At 43.2% G+C, this 26715-nt stretch overlaps 1 protein-coding gene across 1 annotated transcript in view; it reads right to left on the minus strand.

Annotated features, from left to right (window-relative positions):
* The window catches only part of RUNDC3B (RUN domain containing 3B), a 781529-nt gene that overhangs the window by 310611 nt on the left and 444203 nt on the right, over positions 1 to 26715 (minus strand). Inside the window, exon 8 of the mRNA XM_069211571.1 lies at positions 3037 to 3194. Coding sequence (XP_069067672.1) covers positions 3037 to 3194 — 158 coding nt within the window. The remainder of the gene's footprint in view (positions 1 to 3036; positions 3195 to 26715) is intronic.

A 26715-nucleotide genomic window follows, 5' to 3' on the forward strand; every position in this document is an offset into this window, starting at 1 on the left:
AAAAAATTCCAAGATAGTTATTTGTCAAATTCCATGCAAATTGTAAGGGAGGTGCAAAGGTTTCATCATTAGAACCTGTGATAGAGTTTATTAAAATCATCAGGCCTGTAAGTCCCCACCTTGAGTCATTATTCAGTGCTTCAACTTAATCGCTTTACATCCTCACATATCACACTATACCTGCTTTTTAATAGTCCCTTTTCATTTCTGCCTTGGTTTACATTTTCTTTGTCTTGTGCCATGTTTCATTCCCCTCACGTCTGTCTAGTCTTATTCAGTAATATCTCTTCCGGTCTCTTTGCACCAGCAAATTATTCATCTTCTTGCTTCTTTCCAGTTTAAATCGCTGGCATTATTTGTTCCCCAGAACATTGAATGCGGCTCATTTAATTTGTTTATCCTTCCTGTGCATATTTCATTTTCCGAACCCACTGTCTGAAGGTTTTTCTAGCAAATTTACCCTTTTTGAAGTTTTGATGTATTTGCTTCATAAAATAATTTAAATATATTTTTACCTATGCCTAGGACTTTCCAATTGCTCTACATATGATGCTTAGACCCAACTGTCCAGTAAATTGAAAATATATATATATATATATATATACACACACACTCATATATATATACACATACATATATACATACATACACATACATATATACATACACATACATGCACACACTCACACTTACTTATGCCTCTTTTTGTCCCTCTTCTTCCAGCTGTCTGGGTTCCTAAAAACATCTTGAGGACATTCAGAAACCTGCCGTGGGAATACATTCCACCATTGGCTTTGTGGTTTGTAGCACAATTTCTGGATTTCTATTTGCTGGCTTTACTTGTTAAAGCTGTCCAGCCTCTTTTTGTACTACCAAAGCCTTTTCACACTACCTCTCCTTATATTCTTCCACAAGTGTTCCTTTCTGTAAACAAGCCTGTAAATCTTAGGTGGTTATTACAACTTTGGAGGAGGTGTTAATCCGTCCCAAAAGTGACGGATATACCACCAGCCGTATTACGAGTTCCATAGGATATAATGAACTTGTAATACGGCTGGTGGTATATCTGACTTTACCGTCACTTTTGGGACGGATTAACACCTCCTCCAAAGTTGTTATAACCCCCTTAGTCTTTTACTGTCACATTTGCTGTGCATTCAAACACAGAGGTCAAGTGTTAGGCTCTGCCTTCTGAGGGCGCTTGGTGTTTACTTTTTTTTCTCCAACTTCAAAGTTAGAGGATTTATTTGACAACCTTACTGGATGTTGAGGGTAGCGGAAAGTTATTTTTCTAGCACACAGCAATACTTAAATGGACTGTGCAAGTACTGCAGAATATATCAGAATTCGCAATGCACAAATGAAGAACAGTTTGTTAATTCTGAAGAGTGTTTCAAACAAATACTTTAATATGATCAAAACAAATCAATACAGTAGGTGATGTCATTTCCGCACATTAACTTTTGAACGCTGTACAGTTTTATTAGTGAAACTATGTTTTTTAATTGAAATGAGTTGCCTGCAATGGCAGTGTGCTGGCACAGTATGCTAATATACTGTACGCCACTCTAATCTACTTTGTACTCCATACACTTTATGCCATCACTCTACTATACCCTGCACCACTCCACTCTCCGCCACTTCACTCTACTCTGAAACAATCTACTCTATGCAACTGCAGTGTACTCTGCACCACAGCTCTCTACACCACTGCTCTCTATGCCACTCTACTCTGCAGCACTATACTGTCCACCCCTGAACTCTACACCACTCTTATCTCCACTACTGCACTCTATGCAACTGCACTGAGTAGCACTACTCTACACCACTGCACTCTATGCCACTCTACTGAACACCAATCTATGTCACTTCTTTCTATGGCTCTGCACTTTATGCCATTCTACTCTGTAGCACCCCACTCTGCATCACTGAACTCTACACCACTGCACTCTACTCTGCATCACTAATCAATGCCAATGGACTTCGCCACTCTATACCATGCTCCTCTATGCCAATGCACTCTATACCACTGCACTCTAGGACATTCTACTATGCAACACTGCATTCTACAGCACTGAACTCTAGCCCACTCTACTTTGCACTACTGTACTGTGCCAAATCACTCTGTGCCACTGCACTCTACGCCACTCTGTATCCCTCCACTCTATGTCAGTATACCTATGCTGCACCACTCTACGACACTGCATTCTATGCTATTCTACACTGTACTCTGCTATTCGACACTGCATTGTACACTGCTGAATCTAATTCGCTGCACTCTACACCACTATACTCTGCAACACTCTATGGCAAAGCCCTCTACACAAATTCACTCCAAAGTACGCCACTGTACGTGATTCCACTCCATGCCACTCCAATACAATGCACTTCTCCATTCCCCTCTACAACACTCCATACCACTCCTCTACTACATTAACTTTTAATGCTGTCAGCACCAACTCTGGTGTACAACATTGCTAAAACACATTGGCAAAGCAAATAGCTCTTGTATAGGTGAGACCTATTGGCTTTGCTAATGCTGGCCTTTTTTTTCTGCCTGTTCCTCATTTCGAACAGGAATGTCATTCAGGGATCATCTACATTAGTTAGAACTGTTAAGGTACTACTCTTGAAGCAGGGGCGTAACAAAGACCCCTGCAGTGCGAGGGAGAGCACCAAGGGGCCCCTCAGCACAACACCTGCCCTGAGTGGGTCCGGAGGGGGCCCCCTCCATGTACTGTGCAAGGGGGGCATTCCAGTTTCGTTACAGCACTGTCGTTCAGTACTTAAGGGCATTTGAAATTAGACAGAGATGTAAACAAAGAATGAGAAATGTTTGCATGAGGCTATATATGCCGTAACACAAAATATATACATATATTTTAAAAAACTTTTAGAATGGGCTCCTGCAAGTTTCATGCATATGGCATATTTAAATACAATACCTTCTTTAGAAAAAAAAACACAGTAGTCAAACGAGCTTTGAAAATAAATAAAACAGGGAACATATAAACTACAATTGCTCAATGCACTCACAGCTGGTCCTGTAGCTCCACAATGATGTATTCCAGTTGCTCCTTTTCCATTTTATGAGTCAAATCAGCCTCTTCAATCCTTTTATGGAGGCGTTTGTTCTGCGAGACAGATTCAGACAGCTGCGCTTCCCTAAGTCTTACCAGCTCTTCAAGGTATCCCTTAAAAAGGAGTAGAGAAACACATATTCAAATGAAGTGAATCAAGTACCAACAAGCTTATGAACATTCGCCGGATGTTGAAAAGGCAGTAGTTTCCGAATCTATATGTACTGAATAAGGAAAGGCAAACAATATTTCTAGGATGTTATTTGTTATTTTGCAAAGCGCACCCACACCCTCAGGGTGTCTCTAGGCGCTACCAGTGACTTGCAGATTCTGCCAAGGTTCCGCACTATCACTCATTTCTTCGCTTTTTAGATGGCCCCTGTCTGAAGTGAACGAGGATCCTGGTCTGCAGTATCAAATGATGAAATAATAATCCGGTGTGTTTGTTATACAGGACAGTTCCCACGAGACCTTGTGAGAAATAGTGTGCCCTAAGGTAGTCAAAGTCTGAACAAGGGTGAACTGCCTCTGCTCAAATGGCTCTCAGATCTATTGCTACTCAGGAACACGCAATTCACTATGAGGGATATTCACGGAAAGGTTCCGGTCCCGATCTATGGACCTTTCATGCTACCTCAAAAAATTGGACTCATCACAAAAAGTGTTTTTTTTCTTAACAAACTAAAGGATATTTTTTTCCTAAAACCTACTAAGTGATACTATGTCTGACTCCTTCAAAGAATGCTTGTGTTATTGTTCTGTTTTCTGAATATAGATTGATCACCGAGGGTTCTGTCCTCTTAGAGGTTGTATGCATGTAAAGCTGCACTTATTTTCTCTTATTCAGAGCTTTCTATCTTGCTTTACGTTGTTTTTAGGCTACCAGGTACTCCATTCTAGTAGATTCCCATATTGTGTGTTTGATTGGTGTAATGCCTGTTGATACTATCTATTTTTTACAATGAGTAGTTATGAAACACTTTTCAATATGCCACTCTGAGTACAATTCTTTATAGGAGCTGGAAGGCTTTAGTTTCTCATTTACTTTGGTATTGTTAGCACTTTCTCTATGACACATCTAAAACATGTGTGTGCTCTGGCACTCCTCTGCACTACACACATAGCAAACACAAACCTTAATGGAAGTCAACCAAAAATGATTTTCTCCAAGAAATTGCTAGGCACGAGCCTTCTCTCCACTCCACCATTCGCATTCTTAATAGTACAGCTGCTCAAAAAGTCAATCGTGTTTTAGAAATTAGGGAACATTTGTTTCAGTGGGGATATCCGTCAAATTAGTTTAGTCGCAGATGATTCAGTAGACTTATTTTATGTTCCTACAAGTTCCTAGCAAGGCCTGATTACTAAATAATAACATTTTGAAAGGGGCGATTGGGTGACTATCAGTCAGAATAAACTGACATTGTCCATTACGACTTCGTGGCATCAAGGAGCCGAAAGGCTGCATAGAGCTCAGTGTCCCACTTATCTCAGAGCTCTCAGTATTTCACTAGTACATGTATAATGAGAAAATGTTTGATCTACCTAAGAGCTAACTTTTCCCCTACAAATTATCCTCACTGAACTGATGCACTATCATATATTTACTTTTGTATTCGTTGAAACATTTGCACACATATATACAGTAAGCAGAAAGTATACCTATTTTGATATATTAAGCAAAACTAAGCAGTAGATGTAGATGATAAGAATGTTAAACACAATACATATATAACATTGCAAAAAATATATGAACTGGAGTTGTTTGAATGTGAGCAAACAAAGCCCATCTTGGAAACTCGGCTCAGATGCATAACTAATCGTCATAACTGATTTATTTTAATGGAGGGTAGAACCCTGTAAATCAACAAGGTATACAATGTATTTAAACTAGAATGCACTCAAGTAGAGGCAGCACTCAAGTAGAGGCATATGTTTTTAGTTCATTTATTTCAATTACAGTTATTGTTTTCGGTGTACACCTGGAAACCTACAGGCACCATTTTTAGAAGCTACTTGAAATAGAAAATTCTGATATGCCTCATATTCAACTTCTAAATCAGTTATTGTATAAAATCCTAGTATATATATATATATATATATATATATAGCAACAATGCAGGTATCTAACAACAGAGGTGAATGATGCAAGTGCTATTTTTGAAACTGCACTGACTCATAGGTCCCATTGATGGGCATAAAAGAAGCCTAATAATCATTTAAGTACTGACTACTTTGAAACATTCAACAATAAAAAGTTTGGCTTGAAGAACCAAACGAGAAAACATTATGTCATCAGAAAGGGGGATTTTACCAGAAAAAGCCTACATTGATGATAGGATACTTCTAGTGGATATGCAGATAAATACATCCATGCCTTTGAGATTCAGTCAGTGGATGGAGACCTAATTAACATGAGACATCTCCCCGTGGAGATGAATAACTCTCCTCTTTATAATTCAAGAAGCAGAAGAAATTTAGATTTTCTGGTTTGACAGATTGTTCAGTTTTACCTGCCTGAGCGGAGTCTTGACTAGACCTCCAATGGTCAGTACTTCATCTTTCTCAAGAACTTGGGTCTGCTATCTTCGTTCCTGGCTCTGTGGTCGAACTTATCAGGGTTTGGCTAAATAAAGGATCTGCTTGAAAGAGATCCTTTATTAGCGGAGCTAGGACAACCAGCTGAACAGTGCACCATTTAAAACAGGTAAATATAATACCTACAATCCCCAAGGTTGCCGAGCAATATTGCCTATTTTCACATGCAACTGAAAAGGAAAAAAAGGGATTATCCTTTGAATAGTTGCATACGTAGGGGTAATGCATTCTTGATGAGACTCCTAAAGCAGATTCCTTATCCTAGAATATTTCCCAGTTGTCAGACTGGACATGGAAAATCTTGAGCAATACCTCTGCATGTTGGTAGGTGGTGCAGGTGACTCCAAATCAATGCCGTCTACCCCAGATGTGAAGTTCGTGGTGCTTAGATAAGTGCCAACCCTGAGTGCTAACATCAGTTTCTTTCTTTCTTTACCAACAGTTGCGGATCCAAAGAGCTACCTCGATCACTTTTTGATCAACTTTTCCCTTTATGAGCCCTTTTTCAAATATTGTGACTAGGGTGCTAGGGACATGTCCCCGCCAAAACCATGCAGAATGTCACAGGTAGATGGCTTGTCTTTGGGCTTGGGGTCTGGTCACAACTCCAAATCCTGCCAGGACTATCAGTTGATGCACCCAAAGGCAATTCTGGAGAGGTCACTGAAGCCCCACTCCAGCACTCAACTGGCAGAGCTGATGTAGACTCCTTCTCTGCACCTTCTTGAGTTCCCAGGAGCCATAACAACTCCTGCACAGCTTCAGGAGTTTTATGCAGCTATGGTTGTCATGTTTGGCCAACTGACTCCCTTTACTGCACTTTCTGGCCCCACAGAGCCAAGAGGTGCCTGGACTACCGTTGGTGGGCCCTTTCCAGACTCCAGTTGGACCCTCTGAATCCACACCCCGATCCTGGCTGACCCCAGCAAGAGCCCCCATCCTGGCTCCACTGCCTATACCACAGCCCTGGTTCCTGGATGCCACTCAGTGAAGGGGAAACAATCATCCTCTCCAAATCTAAGGTAGAGTGGGGTAGAGTCACAGACTGTGCCAGGAGGCCCTGGTAATCTGGAAGTGGTTGGAATGTCAGGATATCTTCCTGGTCAGACAACACCTGGTGGGATCTCACAACACCAATGTTTCACGGACCACGAATGGATCCTGTATCTAGAGGTGGTGCAAGGTGTCCTTGCCTGATGGGGAGAATCTTCGGCTCAATCTATTCATCACTAGAAGAATGCACATCATCAAGTTTGAGCATTGGAGTTTTCAAAGCGACTAGCTCGGAAACGCATTCCACTTGGGGTGGCATTCAGGACTACTGTATGCCTTTCTGCACATACCACTCCTATCCAGAGTACTCAAAAAGATCAGGACTGGGCCCAAGTCATCCTAGTGAATCCAAATTGGACATGGAGAATTTACTATCCTGAACTCCTGGGCATGAGCATTCATCCTCAGATCAGGCGGTCCCTTTATGAACATCTCCTGACAAAGCAGTAGGGCAGGGCAGTGCACCCGAACCTGCACACACTCCATTTTCATGCTTGAAGATTGAGCTGTAACAGTTGGGCCTTTTTTACTTTCATTCTAAGGTTGCAGATGCTATTCTGGCAGCCAGGTCTCCCTCAATGAAATCTGTGTATGCCTCCCTTTGGGATAAAGTTGTGTCTTGGTGCTCGGACAAGCAAATTGGCCCACTTCATGCCAAACAGTTAGAGCTGTAACTGTTTGTGTTATTGTTAGACCAGCAAAATCTTTCTCTGGGCACTGTTAGAGAACATTAGTCAGTGTTAGAAAATGGGTTATTGGTAAGGGCAGGTAAGTACCCACACTTAGCAATAGGCCACTAACCTCCACTTAGGTCCAGTTAGCTCTCAGTAAATTAAACCCAGCTCAACCCTCAGTAGCTTGGCAACAAGCGACAAGGCTTAACTTAGGAGACAGAGTGTAAAGCACTCAAATATCACAAAACAGTAATTAAATAAAACACAGGAAACAGTTTAAAAATCCGCAAACCAATTTATAAAAATAGATCATATTTTATCTTTAAAATGACACTAAAACGAATAAAATCGGATAAGGGGGGACCGGAGATGTGAATTTTGAAAGAGTTAATGCTTTCTAGCACATAGAGGCGACTAGCGCTCACAGGGTTAAAAAAAACAAAAAAAGCTCACACTGGAAAGGAACAAAGTCTAGAGTTCAGACCACCCACAAGGTAACACTGTCACACTTACTTTCAGAAGTGTTCCTTGATTCAGGAAAGTGGTCCACAGCACCAGCCAAAGGTTCAGATGCTCTGGTTTGCCTCTTGGGGGCTGGGACTACAACTCCCACAATGCACCTCTTCAACTTATGGAGTTGCTCCAAACGTCTCAACTTCTGGATCTTCTTCCAGAGGTCCTTTTTGTGTCCTTGAAGTGTCCACAACTTGATCCATGGTTCCAGAAGTTGATCCTTGGGAGTTGGGACTACAATTCCCAGAATGCACCTGGTCAGAATCCTTAAATGGCCACTGAATGCTAGTCAGCTGGGCTCTGCTTGCAGGACTTGCTGCAGGGGACTCTAGGCAGCTCCTTTGTACCTGTAGCAAACATGGAGTCCCTTCTTGAAGCAGTAGAAGACAGGTAAAGTCCTTTTAGTGGTGAAGCCCAAGTGTGCAGCTGCTGTTGTCCTCCAGAGTGCAGTGTCCAGGTGCAGGTCAGGGGTCCAGCAGGGCAGTAGTTCTTCTCCTGTAGTTCTTCCTTGTTGAAATCTGAATGGGATCTGAGGTGTTGGTGCAGGTCTGTCAGTTGTATCTTTGCTCCTGGGTGAAAAGCAGGGGGGTCCTGGTTCTCCAATTAACGGCAGGGTCCTTCCCCCTGTGATGACTACTTCCTGGGAAGTGTGGCAAAAATCAATGCCAGGGAGAAACATTCCTCAAAAATCCATCATGGCTGAAAATGATTTTTGGAGGTTAAATCTGGCTGAGCCCACCCACTGGTGTGGCTAAAAATCCTAAACACACCCCTCTCCAGCCCTCTCCTAATCTAATCAAGGGGGCACCTAATTGTCTGGGTTTGCAGGATGTGGGGGTATTGCTGGGTTGCTCCAAATGTCCTTATCTACCCTTGAAGACCAGTTTGGCAGCCCTCCCCCTTCCTGCTTCACCATCTGCTGATGGGAGATTCCCTCCCCCAGGCACATCTCTGTGTGGAGCCAGGCCACTTCTCACCTCATCAAGGCAGCCTGGCCAGGCTGCCAGAGGCTGGCCAATCAGAGCACAGCAGCAAAAACAAGGCAGGGCTGAAGTTGTGAACTTTTCAGGTAAAGTTTAAAACTCTTTACCTGAACAAGTTATATTAAATCCATCAACTGGAAGTTGTTGGATTTATTGTAACAATTAATTTGATACCAAACTCTTTGTATCTGTTACTTAAGGGGACTTGTAAAATTAAAATAAAGTCCCCCTATTGTAGCCTACGGAGGCCATTCACTAGAATGAGGGGAAAACGAATTTGGCTGTTTTTACCTCACCAGGGCTTATAAAACTATTTTTATAAGGTCCCTGCTTATAGTTACATGGCACCCAGCCATAGGGGCACATAGGGCACACCTTAGGGGTGAGATATGTAAAAATAAGGTAGTTTAAGACTTTGGAACTACTTTTAATTCCAAAGTCGAATTTGCATATAACTTTAATTTGAAAGCAGCCAGCAAGGCAGGCCTGCCTTTAAAATGACACTGGGCACCTCAGCAGTGCACCTATGGATGCACTACCTATGCCGAGGTCCCTAAACCTACATACCCTACCATATATTAGGGACTTATAGGTAGGTTTACTTAGCCAATTTGTAAGGAAATGCCTCCTTGGCATGGTTACCCCCTGACTTTTTGCCTTTGCTGATGCTATGTTTTGAATTGAAAGTGTGCTGAGGCCTGCTAACCATGTCCCCAGCACCAGTGTTCTTTCCCTAACCTGTACTTTTGTATCCACAATTGGCACACCCTGGCATCCAGGTAAGTCCCTTGTAACTGGTACCTCTGGTACCAAGGGCCCTGATGCCAGGGAAGGTCTCTAAGGGCTGCAGCATGTCTTATGCCACCCTGAAGACCCCTCACTCAGCACAGACACACTGCTTGCCAGCTTGTGTGTGCTGGTGAGAGCAAAATGAGTAAGTCGACATGGTACTCCCCTCAGGGTGCCATGCCAGCCTCTCACTGCCTATGCCAGTATAGATAAGTCACCCCTCTAGCAGGCCTTACAGCCCTAAGGCAGGGTGCACTATACCATAGGTGAGGGCACCAGTGCATGAGCACTGTGCCCCTACAGTGTCTAAGCCAAACCTTAGACATTGTAAGTGCAGGGTAGCCATAAGAGTATATGGTCTGGGAGTTTGTCAAACACGAACTCCACAGCACCATAATGGCTACACTGAAAACTGGGAAGTTTGGTATCAAACTTCTCAGCACAATAAATGCACACTGATGCCAGTGTACATTTTATTGTACAATACACCCCAGAGGGCACCTTAGAGGTGCCCCCTGAAACTTTAACCGACTATCTGTGTAGGCTGACTGGTTCCAGCAGCCTGCCACACTAGAGACATGTTGCTGGCCCCATGGGGAGAGGGCCTTTGTCACTCTGAGGCCAGTAACAAAGCCTGCACTGGGTGGAGATGCTAACACCTCCCCCAGGCAGGAGCTGTAACACCTGGCGGTGAGCCTCAAAGGCTCACCCCTTTGTTCCAGCACCGCAGGACACTCCAGCTAGTGGAGTTGCCCGCCCCCTCCGGCCACGGCCCCCACTTTTGGCGGCAAGGCCGGAGGAAATAATGAGAACAACAAGGAGGAGTCACTGGCCAGTCAGGACAGCCCCTAAGGTGTCCTGAGCTGAAGTGACTAACTTTTAGAAATCCTCCATCTTGCAGATGGAGGATTCCCCCAATAGGATTAGGGATGTGACCCCCTCCCCTTGGGAGGAGGCACAAAGAGGGTGTACCCACCCTCAGGGCTAGTAGCCATTGGCTACTAACCCCCAGACCTAAACACGCCCTTAAATTTAGTATTTAAGGGCTTCCCTGAACCTAAGAATTTAGATTCCTGCAACTTACCTGAAGAAGAGGACTGCTGAGCTGAAAGACCCCTGCAGAGGAAGAAAAGAAGACACCAACTGCTTTGGCCCCAGACCTACCGGCCGGTCTCCTGCCTTCCAAAAGAAACCTGCTCCAGCGACGCTTTCCAAAGGACCAGCGACCCCTGAATCCTCAGAGGACTGCCCTGCTTCAAGAAAGACAAGAAACTCCAGAGGACAGCAGCACTGCTCCAAAAGAACTGCAACTTTGTTACAGAGGAGCAGATTTAAAGACCCCTGCAAATCCCCGCAAGAAGCGTGAGACTTGCAACACTGCACCCGGCGACCCTGACTCGACTGGTGGAGAACCAACACCTCAGGGAGGACCCTCCGGCGACTCCGAGACCGTGAGTAACCACAGTTGTCCCCCCTGAGCCCCCACAGCGACGCCTGCAGAGGGAATCCCGAGGCTCCCCCTGACCGCGACTGTCTGAACTCCAATTTCCCGACGGCTGGAAAAGACCCTGCACCCGCAGCCCCCAGCACCTGAAGGATCGGAACTTCTGTGCAGGAGCGACCCCCAGGAGGCCCTCTCCCTTGCCCAGGTGGTGGCTACCCCGAGGAGCCCCCCCCTTGCCTGCCTGCACCGCTGAAGAGACCCCTTGGTCTCCCATTGAAATCTACAGAGAACCCGACGCTTGTTTGCACACTGCACCCGGCCGCCCCCGCGCTGTTGAGGGTGTACTTTCTGTGTGGACTTGTGTCCCCCCCGGTGCCCTACAAAACCCCCCTGGTCTGCCCTCCGAAGACGCGGGTACTTACCTGCTGGCAGACTGGAACCGGGGCACCCCCTTCTCTCCATTGAAGCCTATGTGTTTTGGGCACCTCTTTGACCTCTGCACCTGACCGGCCCTGAGCTGCTGGTGTGGTAACTTTGGGGTTGCTCTGAACCCCCAACGGTGGGCTACCTTGGACCCAAAACTGAGACCTACAAGTGATTTACTTACCTGTTAAAAATAACAATACTTTACCTCCCCAGGAACTGTGAAAATTGCAGTGTCCACTTTTAAAACAGCTATTTGTGTTTTATGTGAAAAGTATATATGCTACTGTAATTATTCAAAGTTCCTAAAGTACTTACCTGCAATACCTTTCAAATGAGATATTACATGTAGAATTTGAACCTGTGGTTCTTAAAATAAACTAAGAAAATATATTTTTCTATAACAAAACCTATTGGCTGGATTTGTCTCTGAGTGTGTGTTCCTCATTTATTTCCTGTGTGTATGTACAACAAATGCTTAACACTACTCCTTTGATAAGCCTACTGCTCGACCACACTACCACAAAATAGAGCATTAGTATTATCTCTTTTTGCCACTATCTTACCTCTAAGGGGAACCCTTGGACTCTGTGCATGCTATTCCTTACTTTGAAATAGCACATACAGAGCCAACTTCCTACACAATTATAATTAGCCTAATTTGCATACTGATTTTACACAGAGCACAGCCCCTGGGACTGGTTAGCAGTACCCAGGGCACCATCAGAGTCAGTAAAACACCAGCAAAAAGTGGAAAATGGGGGCAAAAAGTTAGGGGGCCTCTGCAATCAGCCTGTTCTCTCACAGTCAGCCTATCAGCTTTGTTGCATTTGCCGGATCAGCCCTCTCTCTAAGTCACCTATTGTGACTCAATTCCTAAAAGGCTTACAATATATGTTTCCATCTTCCCTTTCATTATGACCCAGTGGAGTTTAAATTTAGTTTGAACATTTCAGATGTGTTCTCCCTTTGACTTTGAACCCATGCATAGCTGTCCCCTCATACTTCTGACTCTCAAGATGGTCTTCTTGGTGGCCATTATTTTGGCCCAGAGGGTGACTTAGCTGTAGGCCCTCTCAGTTTATCCACCGTACACCAACTTCTAACAGGAGAGACTGATTTTAAAAACATGTGCCTCCTTCCTACCCCATTTACGTCGGCCAGACAATCATCCTTCCAATGTTCTTTGCTCCCCCTAACCTCCTAAGGAGGAGAGACTCCATTGCTTGGATCCAAAGAGAGAGCTTAGCTGTAATATTGATCATAGCAAAGATCACTGGCTGGACAATCAGGTTTTCACTGGATTCACCAGAGAACAGAAGGGCAAGACAGTGCTGAAGATGACCATCTCTTAATGGATCATACTCTGGTCCAAAATCCCCTACATATTGGGTAAAAAGCAGCCTCTCAAACGTCTGAGGGCTCACTCTATCAGAGCCAAGGCTGATCCTACTGCATTGGCAGCTCCATGTGCTCATGAAGCACTACTGCTTCAGTTAGGTCCGTCGCAATGGGCAGTCCACCTGCTCGACCCTGGAGGACTTCCTGGTTAAGGTCAGCATGCAACCCCAGCTCTGAGAGGTTATTTAAGTGGTATCAATTCTAAGGTATGTAGTTAGAATTGTTTTCCAGAAGAACAAATTTGCTACCTTCTATAGTGCCTATTCTGGTAGGGTCTCTTTTTAACCCACAAATTCTATATCAACCCTCCCACCTCCCTGCTTTGTGATTGTACCCCTTCCTTTGGAAGGTCTTCTTTAGCTTCGGTATACTAGTCACAACCATTCTGATATGTCTCTGCATCTGGGGCACTGAATGCGTCACAAAATAAACTTAAGTCAGCACGGTAGGGTGGCACCTACATAGGCACGGCACCGTGCATGTCTCATCCAGTGCAGATGATGTAGACTGAGCTGTCATCGCCACCTACTGGCAAGCAGAGGTACTGTTCAAGATCTTCTAGAGCCAGAAAAGACTTTACTGAAGGCAAGTTAAATTACTAAAAACACCCCTAACCTTTATACATTTAAACCTTACCAATCAATGTGTGTAATACTCTCAAAAGGTTAAATTATTCATACACAAATTTTATTACAAATTAAGTTTACATTTCTTTTACTTCTTGAAGTGGCTATTACTTCAAGAAGTAAAAGAAATGTAATAATTATGGAATTATTCACAAATCACTTAAGGTCCACAGTCTCTTCAGAACCTTGGAAATAAAGATGAAGAGAGTTTCATGAGATGTATTAGGAACATGAAGTTGGCTAAACATCAAGGATTATTTTGACATTGCTCGTTTAGTAGTTAACTTGAGAGAGAATATTGGCTGTTGTGTTTTTATTGATTGTAAGGATGTCTAGTATGCGGTTGTTAATTTGTTTGGGATGTCTAGAGTGCTTGAATTGTGTGGAAGTGACATTGTAGACCTGATTTTATGGATTAGTATGTCTTTACTACAAAACTGAAGATTCATGATGTGTGTTTCTATCAAAATGTAGCAATATTAAAACAATTTTAATGTATATGAGTAAGAAAATGTATAGGTAATTTTTTTTAAAGTAAACTTCCTGTATAAATCATTGAACCCGTGCGTAATACACACATGCATAAATATATATATATATATACAGATATATATATATATATATATATATATATATATATATGAAAAAATATGTACATTGATTGGTAAGGTTTAAATGCAGGAAGGTTTTTGTAAATTTGTAATCTCCCTGCCCGTACCCTATTTTTACAGGAGGTCCGTTGTTATTAGTTGTCAAAGGGTAACTTGCTCAACTATTTTTTTTTTTTTTTCTTCTCATTGGGCTTTAAAATAGAGCCCATTATACTCAAGAGAACTTGTCATTACTCTTTTCAAATTTAAGTATCTGAGTGAACATGTGATTCACAAGACTAAGGAAAATGATTCAAACATAGCTTAAATTACAAGTTTATTTTATTCATGCATGCTTAATTAAAACCTTTGCACATTAAAACATAAATGTTATCAACAGTTGAAAAAACTTTTCAAGAATCCACCTAAATAATGGATTGACCAATGAGTAAACTCACTACAAGGAAGATAAAAGGAAAAGAACATAAAAGGAATACTTTATCTTTACAGTTATTAGATTCTTCAGTACTCTGGGTCTTTATAAAGTCCCTTTAAATTTCCTATGTGCAAATATTTTATTACGGGGGCCACTGGTTAAATGTTCCTGAGTGCACCATAGAGAAGATGTGACAGATTTATTGGTGCAGTCACGCTCAGCTATCCTGAAAGGACACTATTAGTAAGCAATAAATGTAATGACAAGCTCCAATTAAAATTTCTGGGGAGCCAGACAGTAAAGAAGCGGAGCTCGGAGTCGTGATCCAGGTGGCGGGGGTCAACTTCACAAATCCTCTGCAGTCACAGAATATGATCAACAAGCGGTCCCTCTACCTGCCATTTAACTATACGGATCATCACAGCTCTATGAAGTGATTTCGTACTTGTTCATTTGTGGATCCAGCTTACCTTGCAGTGAGTTTCTTCTCAACCTTCATAAGATATTTAATAAAATGACAGTTCAACTATGGATCTTCTGATGTAAAGCAGGCGAGTGCTGAATGTTTGAATGTCATCCTGGTTAAAAAAAAAAAATGGCTGTAGCATCGCTCTACTCTCATTCATTAGTTCCATACAGATGCACAGCAGGTGCACTATGTCTTCTTTCCCCTTTCCGCATAGCCCACAGTCAGCGATGGTGGGACTGCGCTTCCACAGTGGTTGATGTTGAAGTCATGGTAGTATGCCTAGTCAGTACTTTAGAAACTTTTCTTTTATGTAGGTAGAATACCCCATGTGACTGAGGTTGGGCTACTGCTTTCCCATAGCTGTGCAGCACCAGCCACCCATGGGCTCTTCCTGCCAGTGCCACCTTGACCTCAATTAATAATGTTATTTTTATGGTTTTATTTACTAGTGTCTTTAGGCTGGCATGGGTTGCAGGGGATTCCAAAAGATCTTGTAAACCGAGATATGTTAATGATTCCATCAGGTAAGTCTAGGCAGGAGAGCAACCCCTGGTCATCAGTTCCAACAATAGTTGTGAGTTCAATGTGTTCTGCTCGGACTTCTTGATTTTGTGCCATCATTCAATATATGCATCCCTCCTGGAAAGTGATTGCCTCTGGAGCCCAAAGTGCAGCTGTATTTGGGCAGGGGAAGTGTATTTGGGGAGGCCAACAATCATTCAATAAACTCCAACCATTATCCTGTCCAATGTTGCCGCATTCGTTCCACGTAGTGCCTCACTCCCATAGACTAAGCTTGTTCCCCTTCCCCTATAAGGCTTCTTTCTGCTGCCCTTTTTATCTGGGATGCCTAGGTAATTATACATCACCACAGACTTTAAGCACTGGCTTGCAATATACCAGCTTGAGGCTTTCCCTTTTAAACTGTTCACTGACATGGTTTTCGTTTTGTCAAAATTAATTTTTAACCCATTTTTTTTAGCATGATTGAGTAACATTAATGAGGGGCTGTAGATCAATCGGTGTGCAACTTATAAGCACCAAGTCATCCGCATAGACACGGTTGGAGATGGCCATATCGGCCAGGTTGGGGGCATGGGAATTGGAGCTATCCAATTTTCATGTTAAGTCCACTAAGCAAAGATTAAACAGCGTAGGAGCAAGTATGCAGCCTTGCTTCAGGCTTTTTGTTGTTGGAATTCTTCTTCAAAGATGCGACCCGGACACTAGTTTCACTTGTACCCAAGTGTCAGTATGTAGCAGGATCAAGAGCTTCAGGAGGTCAGCAGGGCATTCATTTTGGCTACTTTCCCTCGATCAACATGGTCAAAAGCAGCCCAAGTCAATGAAGCAAAAAACAAAGATGTCTTGGATCCTATCGGAATGTCTATTAATAGAGAGAGTGCCATGATGTTTGACGTGGTTCCCATATGTTTGCAGAATACAGTCTGATGTAGCAGGATTATGCGATTGGCTGAAATCCATTGTGTTCATTCTTGTAAGATAGTTTCAGTTAAATATTTAGCCTCATTGTCAATGAGAGCCACCAGCCGGTAGTTACTTGGGCTGCTCTTATCGCCATGCTTGTAACTTGGTGATATTTTAGACCCTCTCCATGAATCTGGAATTGTTGTTTCTACTGAAACCTGACGAAATAAAGGCTCCAGTTTGTCTGAACAGTAACTTGTGTTTTGTTTAACCAATGCTGGCAGAAACCCATTGTTGGAAAATGGGTTATTGGTTGGGCAGGTAGGTACCTACACCTAGCAACAAGCCACTAACCTCCACATAGGTACAGTTAGGTCTCAGTAAATTAATCCCAGCTCAACCCTTGGTAGCTTGGCAACGAGCGTCAAGGCTTAACTTAGGAGACAAAGTGTAAAGCATTCAAATATCACAAAACAGTAATTAAATAAAACACAGGAAACAGTTTAAAAATCCAAAACCAATTTAGAAATATAGTTTATATTTTTATCTTTAAAATGACACAAAAACGATTAAAATCGGTTCAGGGGAACCGGAGATATGAATTTTTAAAGAATTATTACTTTTCTAGCGCTTAGAAACAAAAAGCGCCAATCGGGTCATCTGGTTGCACCTCGACCGGGGCAAAGTCAAACTTTCAGGCCGACCGCGATGGAGCCCTGCTCGGCTACAGGTCGCGGGAGGCCTCGGTTAAAAAGTTACCTTCTGACTTAGTCTTTATTTTGAAGTTTTTCTTCACCGGGACGAACCTGCCAGTTGAATCCGACCTCCTGGAGCCCTTGTCCGGATACGCGATGTGGGTTTCCTCGGTGGAGGCTTTTACCTTCGGACTTAGTCGTTTTTTCGAGATGAAAATCCTTCGACCGGGGTAAACCTGGATCTTGATCCGACGTCCATGGAGCCCTTCTCGGATACGATGGCTGGGAGGTCCCGGTCAACTTTTTACGTTCGGACTTAGTCTCTTTTTTGGATGTTTTTCTTTACCGGGACGAACCACGAAGTCAGGCCGGGTCGCGGTTGAGGCAAGCCGGCTAGAATTTCCACGGCGGGTCAGTCCCTCTCTGGAGCTTTTTTCCAAAAATTCTCAAATCTTTTCCAAACTTCTGGGGCTTCACCCAGATGTTCTTTTAAGGTTCTTTTGGGGTCCACAGCTCACCCCAAGGGTCCAGAAGTTCTGTGATGGTCCTTGGGGGGTGCGGACTTCAACTCCCCTGGCGCAAACTCCTTTTTGGCCACTGGACAGTGGTCAGCTGGTCGCTTTCTTCAGGAGTTGGTGCAGGGGACTCTGGTTTAGCAATTTTTCACCTGTAGCAAACAGGGAGTCCCTCCTTGAACCAGTTGAAGCCAGGCAAAGTCCTTCTTGTGGTGAAGCCCAAGTGTGCAGCTGGTGCAGTCCTTCTGAGTGCAGGTTCCAGGTGCAGGTCAGGGGTCCAGCAGGGCAGTCCTTCTCCTTAAGTTCTTTCTTCTTGAAATTTGGTGGGGATCTGAGGTGTGGGTGCAGGTCTGCCAGTTTTATCCTTGCTCCTGGGTGAAAAGCAGGGGGGCCCTGGTTCTCCAATCAGGGACAGGGTCGTCCCCCTGTGATGACCACTTCCTGGGAAGTGTGGCAAAAATCCATCCCAGAAGGCAACAGTCTCTAAAAATCCAACATGGATGAATCTGATTTTTGGAGGTTACATCTGGCTGAGCCCACCCACTGGTGTGGCTAAAAATCATAAACACACCCCTCTCCTGCCCTCTCCTAATCTAATCAAGGGGGCACCTAGCTGTCTGGGGTTGCAGGATGTGGGGGTGTTGCTGGGTGCTGCAAATGTCCTTCTCTGCCTTTGAAGACCAGTTTGGCAGCCCTCCCCCTTCCTGCCTCACCATCTGCTGAGGGGAGATTCTCTCCCCCAAGCACATTCCTTTGTGTGAAGCTAGGCCACTTCACACCTCATCAAGGCAGCCTGGCAGAAGCTGCTGCAGGCTGGCCAATCAGAGCACAGCAGCAAAAACAATGCAGAGCTGAAATTGGCAACTTTTTAGGTAAAGTCTAAACTTTTTACCTGGACAAGTTATATTAAATCCCACAACTGGAAGTTGTGGGATTTATTACAACAATCAATTTGATACCAAATTCTTGGTATGCAACATTTAAGGAGACTTTAAAATTTAAAATAAAGTCTGCCCATTCTAGCCTATGAAGGCCATTTACTTCAATGAGGGAAAAACAAATTTGGCTGTTTTTACCTCACCAGGGCTTATAAATCTATTTTTATAAAGTCCCTGCTTATAGTTACATGGCACCCAGCCCTAGGGGCACATAGGGCACACCTTAGGGGTGACTTATATGTAAAAATAAGGTAGTTTAAGACTTTGGAAGTACCTTTAATTCCAAAGTCGAATTTGCATATTACTTTAATTTAAAAGCAGCCAGCAAGGCAGGCTTGCTTTTAAAATGGCACGGGGCACCTCAGCAATGCACCTAGGTGTGCACCACCTATGCTGTGGTCCCTAAACCTACATGCCCTACCATATACTAGGGACTTATAGGTAGGTTAACTTAGCCACTTATAATTAGCCTAATTTGCATATCCATTTTACACAGAGCACAGGCCCTGGGACTGGTTAGCAGTACCCTGGGCACCTTTAAAGTCAGGAAAACACCAGCAAAAAGTGGAAAATGGGGGCAACACGTTATGGGGCCTATGCAATCAGCCCTGTTTTCTCACACCCATTGAGACCCGGAGCCCCCTCCTGTCTCCCTTTTGACATCGGTCTTTGTATTGCGCAACTGGTAGCTGCAGAGGGATCCAAGGTCTGCTCTGGGGACACGCGATGACCACCGCCTCCCGCTGCAGGTACTTTTATGGCTTTTTTGCTGAAATCATCCAGTAAAAAATATTCCGAGTCTCCTGATAGAGTTGGCTCCCTTCCAGACAATGAAGTGCTCGTGAAGAAACTTTGCCCAGGACTCTTCAGTGAAGTGGGAGCTGGTTCCAGATTGAGTGGGCCACTGTATTATATTGACTGTGCGCCAGAACCGCGCATGATCATTGCTCTTTTTACCACAAAGGGGCTTGGCCCAGACTGTATCGTCCCCTTCCTTTTTTATTGACTAATTTAGTTTTTTTTAGTGCTGCTTTATTTAACCTCAGCTCTCATTGCAGGGTGGCATCACCTGATCCCAAACGGAGATGTATTCTTTTTCTCCTTTATTTGCATCAGTTGTGCTTTTGTCAATTGACGCAGTTGTCTACCTTGCCTTATTCTATTTTCCCACACTGTTGCTATTGTACATGTATCCCTTAAATCTTTTGTGAAAACGTCCCATATAACTATAGGATTTGTAATCCTATTTAGTGTGTTTTCCAATAAGCCATTAGCAGTTGAAAGAAGTCATTCTGTATTAGCAATATTACATTTCATCCTTTTGTTATTCATAGTATACGCCTTGCAAAGAGCTGCTGCCAGAATACAGAAGACCGATGTACTTGCTTTCAGTGTGATCACATGTGGGAGGTGTTCACTAAATTCTTCCTCAGCCAATTTGTATGCTAAAATTGTGGGGAAGAGTAACAGAGGTGTAATCCAGTGTTGAGGCAGCTGTCAAGGAATGGAAAGCTGCTGCAGGCGGATCGTGTTCCACAATGCAGCCATTTAGAGCTCTAAAACTGATGTGCTCTGAATCTCTTAGGTGTCTGATAGTTTTGATTTGTATACCTCCTGAAGTGGGTTATCCCAGTGCGAAGATTGGGCAGTTATTAAATCATCCCCTGCAGGTGAGCTAAATAGATGTAGATTAAAATCTCCAAACAAAATAAAATTGAGGGTTCTTCTTCCAGGAGCCTTTTTATACCCATATTTAGTGTCTCCAAGATATTTTCCCTACCTTTTTGTGCAGATAAACATTATCACGATTTCCAGATCCCCTCCCTTGTGAATTTCACCTGCAGTTCCTTAACCAACCCGATGCTTACTGTTGAGATGTAAATTGACATACGTCCTTTGGGGTGCCCAAATCTAGCTCCTCTGCGTGCCAGGACGTGTTAGCTCACAAAGCCCTGTATGTCAACTCGGTCTTCAAGCCACATTTCCTGAAGTAGGATAAACTTAAACGATTGTAAAAATTGTAGCACATGCACATCAATTCATTTATTCCCCACACCATTGATATTCCACGCGCATAGATATAATGTTGCTGTTTTAGCTTGTGGTTCCTTAGCAATTTGTCACAGAGTGCTACTCACGCCATGTATTGTGCATGTGATCCAGTCCCAGTTCTTGGTCTGTGCATCTTTTGTTTGTTTTTTCCTTTTAGTTTGTAGGTTTTGCCTATTCTCGGTTGCAGGGGAGGTACTTCTTGCCTCCGAGTACTGAGAGGGTTGTTTTAGGGGTTTGTTGTCCAGGCTTGGGATAATCTGAGGCTAGCAGGGGTAGAGGGTAACCAAGAGTGTGGTAAGTCGGCAGTGTGATGCCCCAGTTCTTAAGGAGTACCATTGTACTCCAAATCTTCCTGACGGACTCTACTGTTGCCCATGTAGCCTTCGTGACTTCCTTTCCCAATGGGCTCCCGCTTTGAATAAATTTAACAGTGAGCAATTCAGATCATGTAGGGGACTCCAGACTGCTGATAACTACAAGGATGCACAGGATGTTCCTTCTATTTAATATGTCATGCCTTCCTTGTGATTCATATTCTGGAGAAAATATTAAGATGTTTGTGTCCAGCTCTCTGTTGGGGTGCATGAGGAGCTACCCAGGGTGTCCCCTGATGAGTGGGGTTGAAGATTTGAGTACTCCTGGTAGCGAATTTCCCCTTCTTGCGATCTTGTGTGGGGCCATAGTCTGTGTCTATAATTCTAACCTCTGGCTGGGCATTTCTCAGGATCACAGCAGCTGCTGTGATGTGATGGATGACTGTGCCTGGGTGGGTAGTTTCTGTTCCGACCCCACCTAAAGCTTAAATATCTGCACGTGTGCACCTTTCTTGCAAAGTGTTCTGTTCCATCATGTTCGAGTGAGACCCTGAAATTGCAGGTGGATCTCTGGGTGGCATTTCATAGTATGAACCTTCAAGCTTGGTGGCCTATGAGAGATCCTCGACTGACGTGGTGGCGGGCAAGATGGCATTGCCCTGTTGTCTGTCTGCTTCACCGGTCTCTGTGGGAGCTTGCGTGCCCATAAGAGTAATCATGTAATTCACAAGACTAGGGAAAATGATTCAAGTAGTTTAAATTACAAGTTAACTTGTTCAACTTTCCCAAAACAGATTGTTGTTAGGTAGGTCTATAATATCATACATCACAGTGAATATATGCACACAACTGCATACACATTCATACAACAGTATTTGCAAGATAAGGGCACATCTGACACCAAATCGAAAAATTAAGAACTGAAAAACAGTTTCGGGTGAAAAATAATCTCATGTTGAATGTGGTGAAAATGTGTGCAATAGTAATGCCTTTGAGTTATGAAAATATGATGCAATTTGCTTAGTTGGAAAAATTGGATTCATATTGATTTGGATGTCAATTTGGAGGTTGATTGTGTACAGATCCCTACATTTTACTGCACAGAAAAGTTGGAAATGTTATCTAAATATGTGTAATATCCATTGGGACGCACTGTCATCTCGAAACAAAGAGCTTGATTCCAGATTTGATTTCAGTGTAGCACAATTTAATATTTTTTAAACTATGCTAATGATCTTGAAACTATACCCAAAGTCATGTTATATCCGTATTTTTTAGATGTGCAGTTTAATTCTTATGTGATAGAAAACAAACAATATTAAATGTAAAAAACTTTGCTCCAGGAGGTAATGGTTTTAGCAAGGCATTTTGCCACTAAGCCAGAAGACCAACATTTTTGGAAGAATAGGAGTACTAAGTATTTATTTCACAAAGCGTCTTGTTTTAAATGGGCAGGACTGCCAAGCGCCACTTATTTTAAAAGCTCTGAAATAATTTTAGCAGGCCAGAAGTAGATTTAAAAAAAAAAAAAAGATTAATCAGCTTTATAAATGTATCAATGCAGACTGGTAGTGAAATTATATAGTCAATATTTTTACATTTGATATCCATGATAGAAAGAATGGATGAATGTCATTTATAAAGCACACAGCTGCTTTCTAAAAAGCGTCCCAGTGCTGAAGAACCCTGTAGAGTAAGACAGTAACAGACTTCTCTGAAAAAGTGAGTTTTTAATGATGCCTTGAAAGTCTTTTCCGTATCTAAATTTCTCAGAGCTTTGTAAAGCAGGTTCCAGCTTTTTGAAGCCAAATACATGAAGGAACCTCCCACCAACCTCTACTTATGTATCTTAGGAATTAACATCAATCCTGGTTGGAGGAGCATAAAGATTTGAGCTAATTATAGGCCATGTTGGCATTACCAACATGGACGATAATTGGCTTAAATCTTTTTATCCGGTAGAGAGCAAGCTGTTCATCTTCCACCGTTTACGTCTAAGTTTAAGACAATGTGTTGTTAGGTACCACAAAGTTTGACTTTGAACTCCAAACTATTCAACATCTATCTAGCAAAATTTAGAAGGTTACTGGAGAACTGGTGCTTTTGTTTTGCCTCCTGTGCTTAAGACACCCAGCTGATGCTTTCCTTTCAGCAAATGCATAGCACAGTGGTGGAAAATGCCCAGAGCTGTTTGACTGTCATACTGAATTGGATGAAATATTGTAACCTAAAGCTGAATTCAGACAGATCTGAAATCTTTTTTTCTCTAACGCATCGGGCTCTTTTGCAGCCACATTTAAAACTATCATTTAAACCACAGGTGAAAACTATCACAGAGGTTTGCATTATCCTTTTAAAATCTCTAAAGAAGACTTTGCTATTCCTACCTGACCACAATCGCAAGATGGTGATTCATGGGATGATCAAAGGGAAGTTGTACTATGCAAATTCAATGTATTTTAGATTAACGGCTAGGAATCTCAATAAATTCCAATTGGTTCAAAACGTAGATGCATAATTAACTCTGAACTGTCCCAGAGGACAATCTACTAGGCAAAATTTGAGGACACTTCACTGGCTCCTGATCAAACAGAGGGTAATGTTTAAAGCCTTGATTATCACTTTTAGGAAAAGCAATAATCTGGTCCTCTCTACTTACAAAAGAGAGGACAGGCCAGTGACAAAGACGCACTACAATTTAGATAATACTGCTGCACCACTGCTGGGTGTTAGACATGGCATCCTTGATGTGGTTTACCCTGACTTTTTGCCTTCTGACCTCCTATGTTGCTGACTTACATTCTGCTGGCTTTAGGACTCTGGGCACTTTACCTCTGCTGACCAGTGCTAAACTGCATGGGCTCTTTGCCTAAATTATGTGACAGTTGGCTTATCCAAAATTGGCATATTGATTTCACTTATAAGTCCCTAGGAAAGTGCACTACATGTGCCCACGACCTAAATTAAATGCTACTGGTGAGCTTCCTGAACTGTTTGTGCCACCCTCTTCAGTAGCCCTTTAAACATGATTCAGGCTAGCAATTGCCGAGTCTGTGGGGACCGTTTTAAGATGTCATCTCAACCTGGCAAGTTAAGCCCCTTGCCAGGCTCACGCCTTCCTTTTTATTACATATGTCACACCTAGGATAGGCCCTAGACAGCCCTAAGGGCAAGGTGTAATGTAGTTAAAAAGTGGGACATGTACTTTTAAGCTTTACATGTCCAGGTAGTAAAAAACTCATACATTCGTTTCACACTACTGCAAGGCCTACCTCTCACATAGGTTAATATTTGGACTACCTTGTTACATGTTATAAGTGTAACTTCCAATTAGAACCAGATAGATACTTTGAGCTTGGTGTCTATGGACTCACAATTTAAAATCACAACTTATGGTGAAGTTGGATTTTAAGTTGCAAGTCTGAAAATACCACTTTTAGAAAGTTGGCAATTTCTCACTTTAACCATTCTGTGCCTCTGCTTGTCTCTGAATTCACATCTGGGTAGGTGACAGCTCAGCCCTTCTGTGTTCCCTTTAGGCAGTCACACACAAAGGGAGCTAGGTTGTGCCATTTACATCCTGCTGGTTCATCGCCAGGCTGATGGGTCTTCCTTGGCTTGGAGGAGCTGACACTTGCTGCAGAATAGGGCTGCCCCCACACAAAAAGCTGCATACACCCTGTAGTGTGTCTGGAGCAGAGAAGGAAGGACAGAGACTTTGTGCACTTCAAAGGCCTCTGTTTGAAGTCTCCCCCACTTCAAATGCACAACTGGTTATAACTACTGGACCCTAGACTCCACCAAATCAGTACACTTCTGGACCTGAAGACATTCTGTTGGGAAGAATGTCTGCTGTGCCGCTGAAAGGTCTGTCACTCTGCTGGACTTTGCTGGACTCCTGCTTTGCTATGCATGCCCTGCTGCCTGCTGTCTCCTTGCCTGGGAGTAAGAAGGACTGTACCTGAGTTTCTACATCCCCAGAACCAAGCAACACCAAGGGCTTGCTGGCTTGATTCCTGTTCCGCAGTCTCAGGGCCATAAAAGTCTGCCTGCATCTTCCCTACAGTAACTGGACTCTTTCACCTTTCAGTAACGGGCCTGCCAAGTGATGCCAATCCAGTCCTGGCCTCTTCTGTGCTGCAACTCTCTTTGTAGGTGCATCACTGCCATTGCACTGATTGAAACCATGCATTGCCTCCGGGCACCGATGCATCGTCTCTGATGCTGAGGACAAAGACTCTGCAGCAACAGCTGTGGGGCTCGGAATCAAGGCATCCCCTCAACGCCCCATATTCAGATCACCTGGTTGTGTGGCTCCACGACCACTCATGGCCCTTGCAAAGAGGCCGATGCCGCACCTCTGCTCGGGGATCGATGACTGTGCATTCCAATGATGATCCACCCCTGACTCTGCAGATCTGAACCAACAAAATGCCTAGACATTGTCTCCTCTGCTCCTCTCATCGGATCTTCAACATCGATGCAACCCTCCACACAGATGCTGTTTCATCAGAACAAGGTTGGTCCCTGTAGCCGGCCTGTGCTCCACCGCGGTTGGCCTGAACTGTGAATGTATCCACATCTAGCGTGACCAGATGGCCCCGGTTGGCGCTATAAGTTTCTAAGCACTACAATCGCAGATATTCTTTCAAAATTGTTATCTCAACCTCTACTGGGTGGATTTTTGCTGTTTTTGTCTGGTTATGTTCATTAAATTAAGATCTATTATTCTAATCCTGGTGTGGAATATTTTTGTGTAGTGTTTTAACTGCTTTGCTGTTTAAGTGTTGAACAAATACTTTACACATTGCCTTCTAAGTTAGGTCTGCCTGTTCTGTGCCAAGCCACCAAAGGGTAAGCACAAGTTAATTTAAGGTGTGTATGTGACTTACCCTTACTAGAATTGTGGTTCCTGCTTGACAGGGTGCATACCTCTGCCAACCAGAAACCCCAATTTCTAACACTGGGCTTAAGGGGAGGCCAAAGATAAACAACCAGCATAAAAATAACCATGAGGAGTGAAGGCATTTGGGGGCTAGTGGGGGACCCAAAATAGCGATGTGGTCAAAACCTTGCTATATGAATCAACATAGTGCACCTTGAAAATATTGTTGATTCTGACATCAAGGAAGAGACACATCATGTAAGAAATAGCCACAATTTTAGCAGATCAAACACCAAGCCAGAAAAGGGTTTTTCGGTTGGGAATACCTCATTGAACCATTAATCTTAGAATTAATCAGCTGCAGGTAGCACAATTACCTGTTGAGCTACTAAAAAGGTACAATTTGCAAATGCATGTACTTGCGGTTCTGTGATGGTCATGGTTATCCCAATAAGAAAAGCAAATCCTCTTAGTAACTGCGAACATTTATAAAGAAAGTGTGATGTACAATGCAGAGAATCATTATCAGTGCCCATTTATGTAATAAGCAAACAAAAGCTCAAATGATGCAGCCATGCAAGCAGATGCTGTGATGAGGGCAAAGACAAAAAAGACTTTGGATGATTTAGTTGGAAATAGGAAATTCTTTGGAAAACATGGAAAATTTCAACACAGTCTCAAGGCAAGGCTCTTTAAAATTGAGTACCACAGTTTACTGCCAATTCTGTCCCTGAGTCGCTAGATAATTAATAGCTTTTATTTTATTTAGACACACAAAGAGCTTTGGGATTCAAAAACAGCCAGAGACA

This window comes from Pleurodeles waltl, chromosome 10 (assembly GCF_031143425.1).
Source record: "Pleurodeles waltl isolate 20211129_DDA chromosome 10, aPleWal1.hap1.20221129, whole genome shotgun sequence".
NCBI lineage: Eukaryota > Metazoa > Chordata > Amphibia > Caudata > Salamandridae > Pleurodeles > Pleurodeles waltl.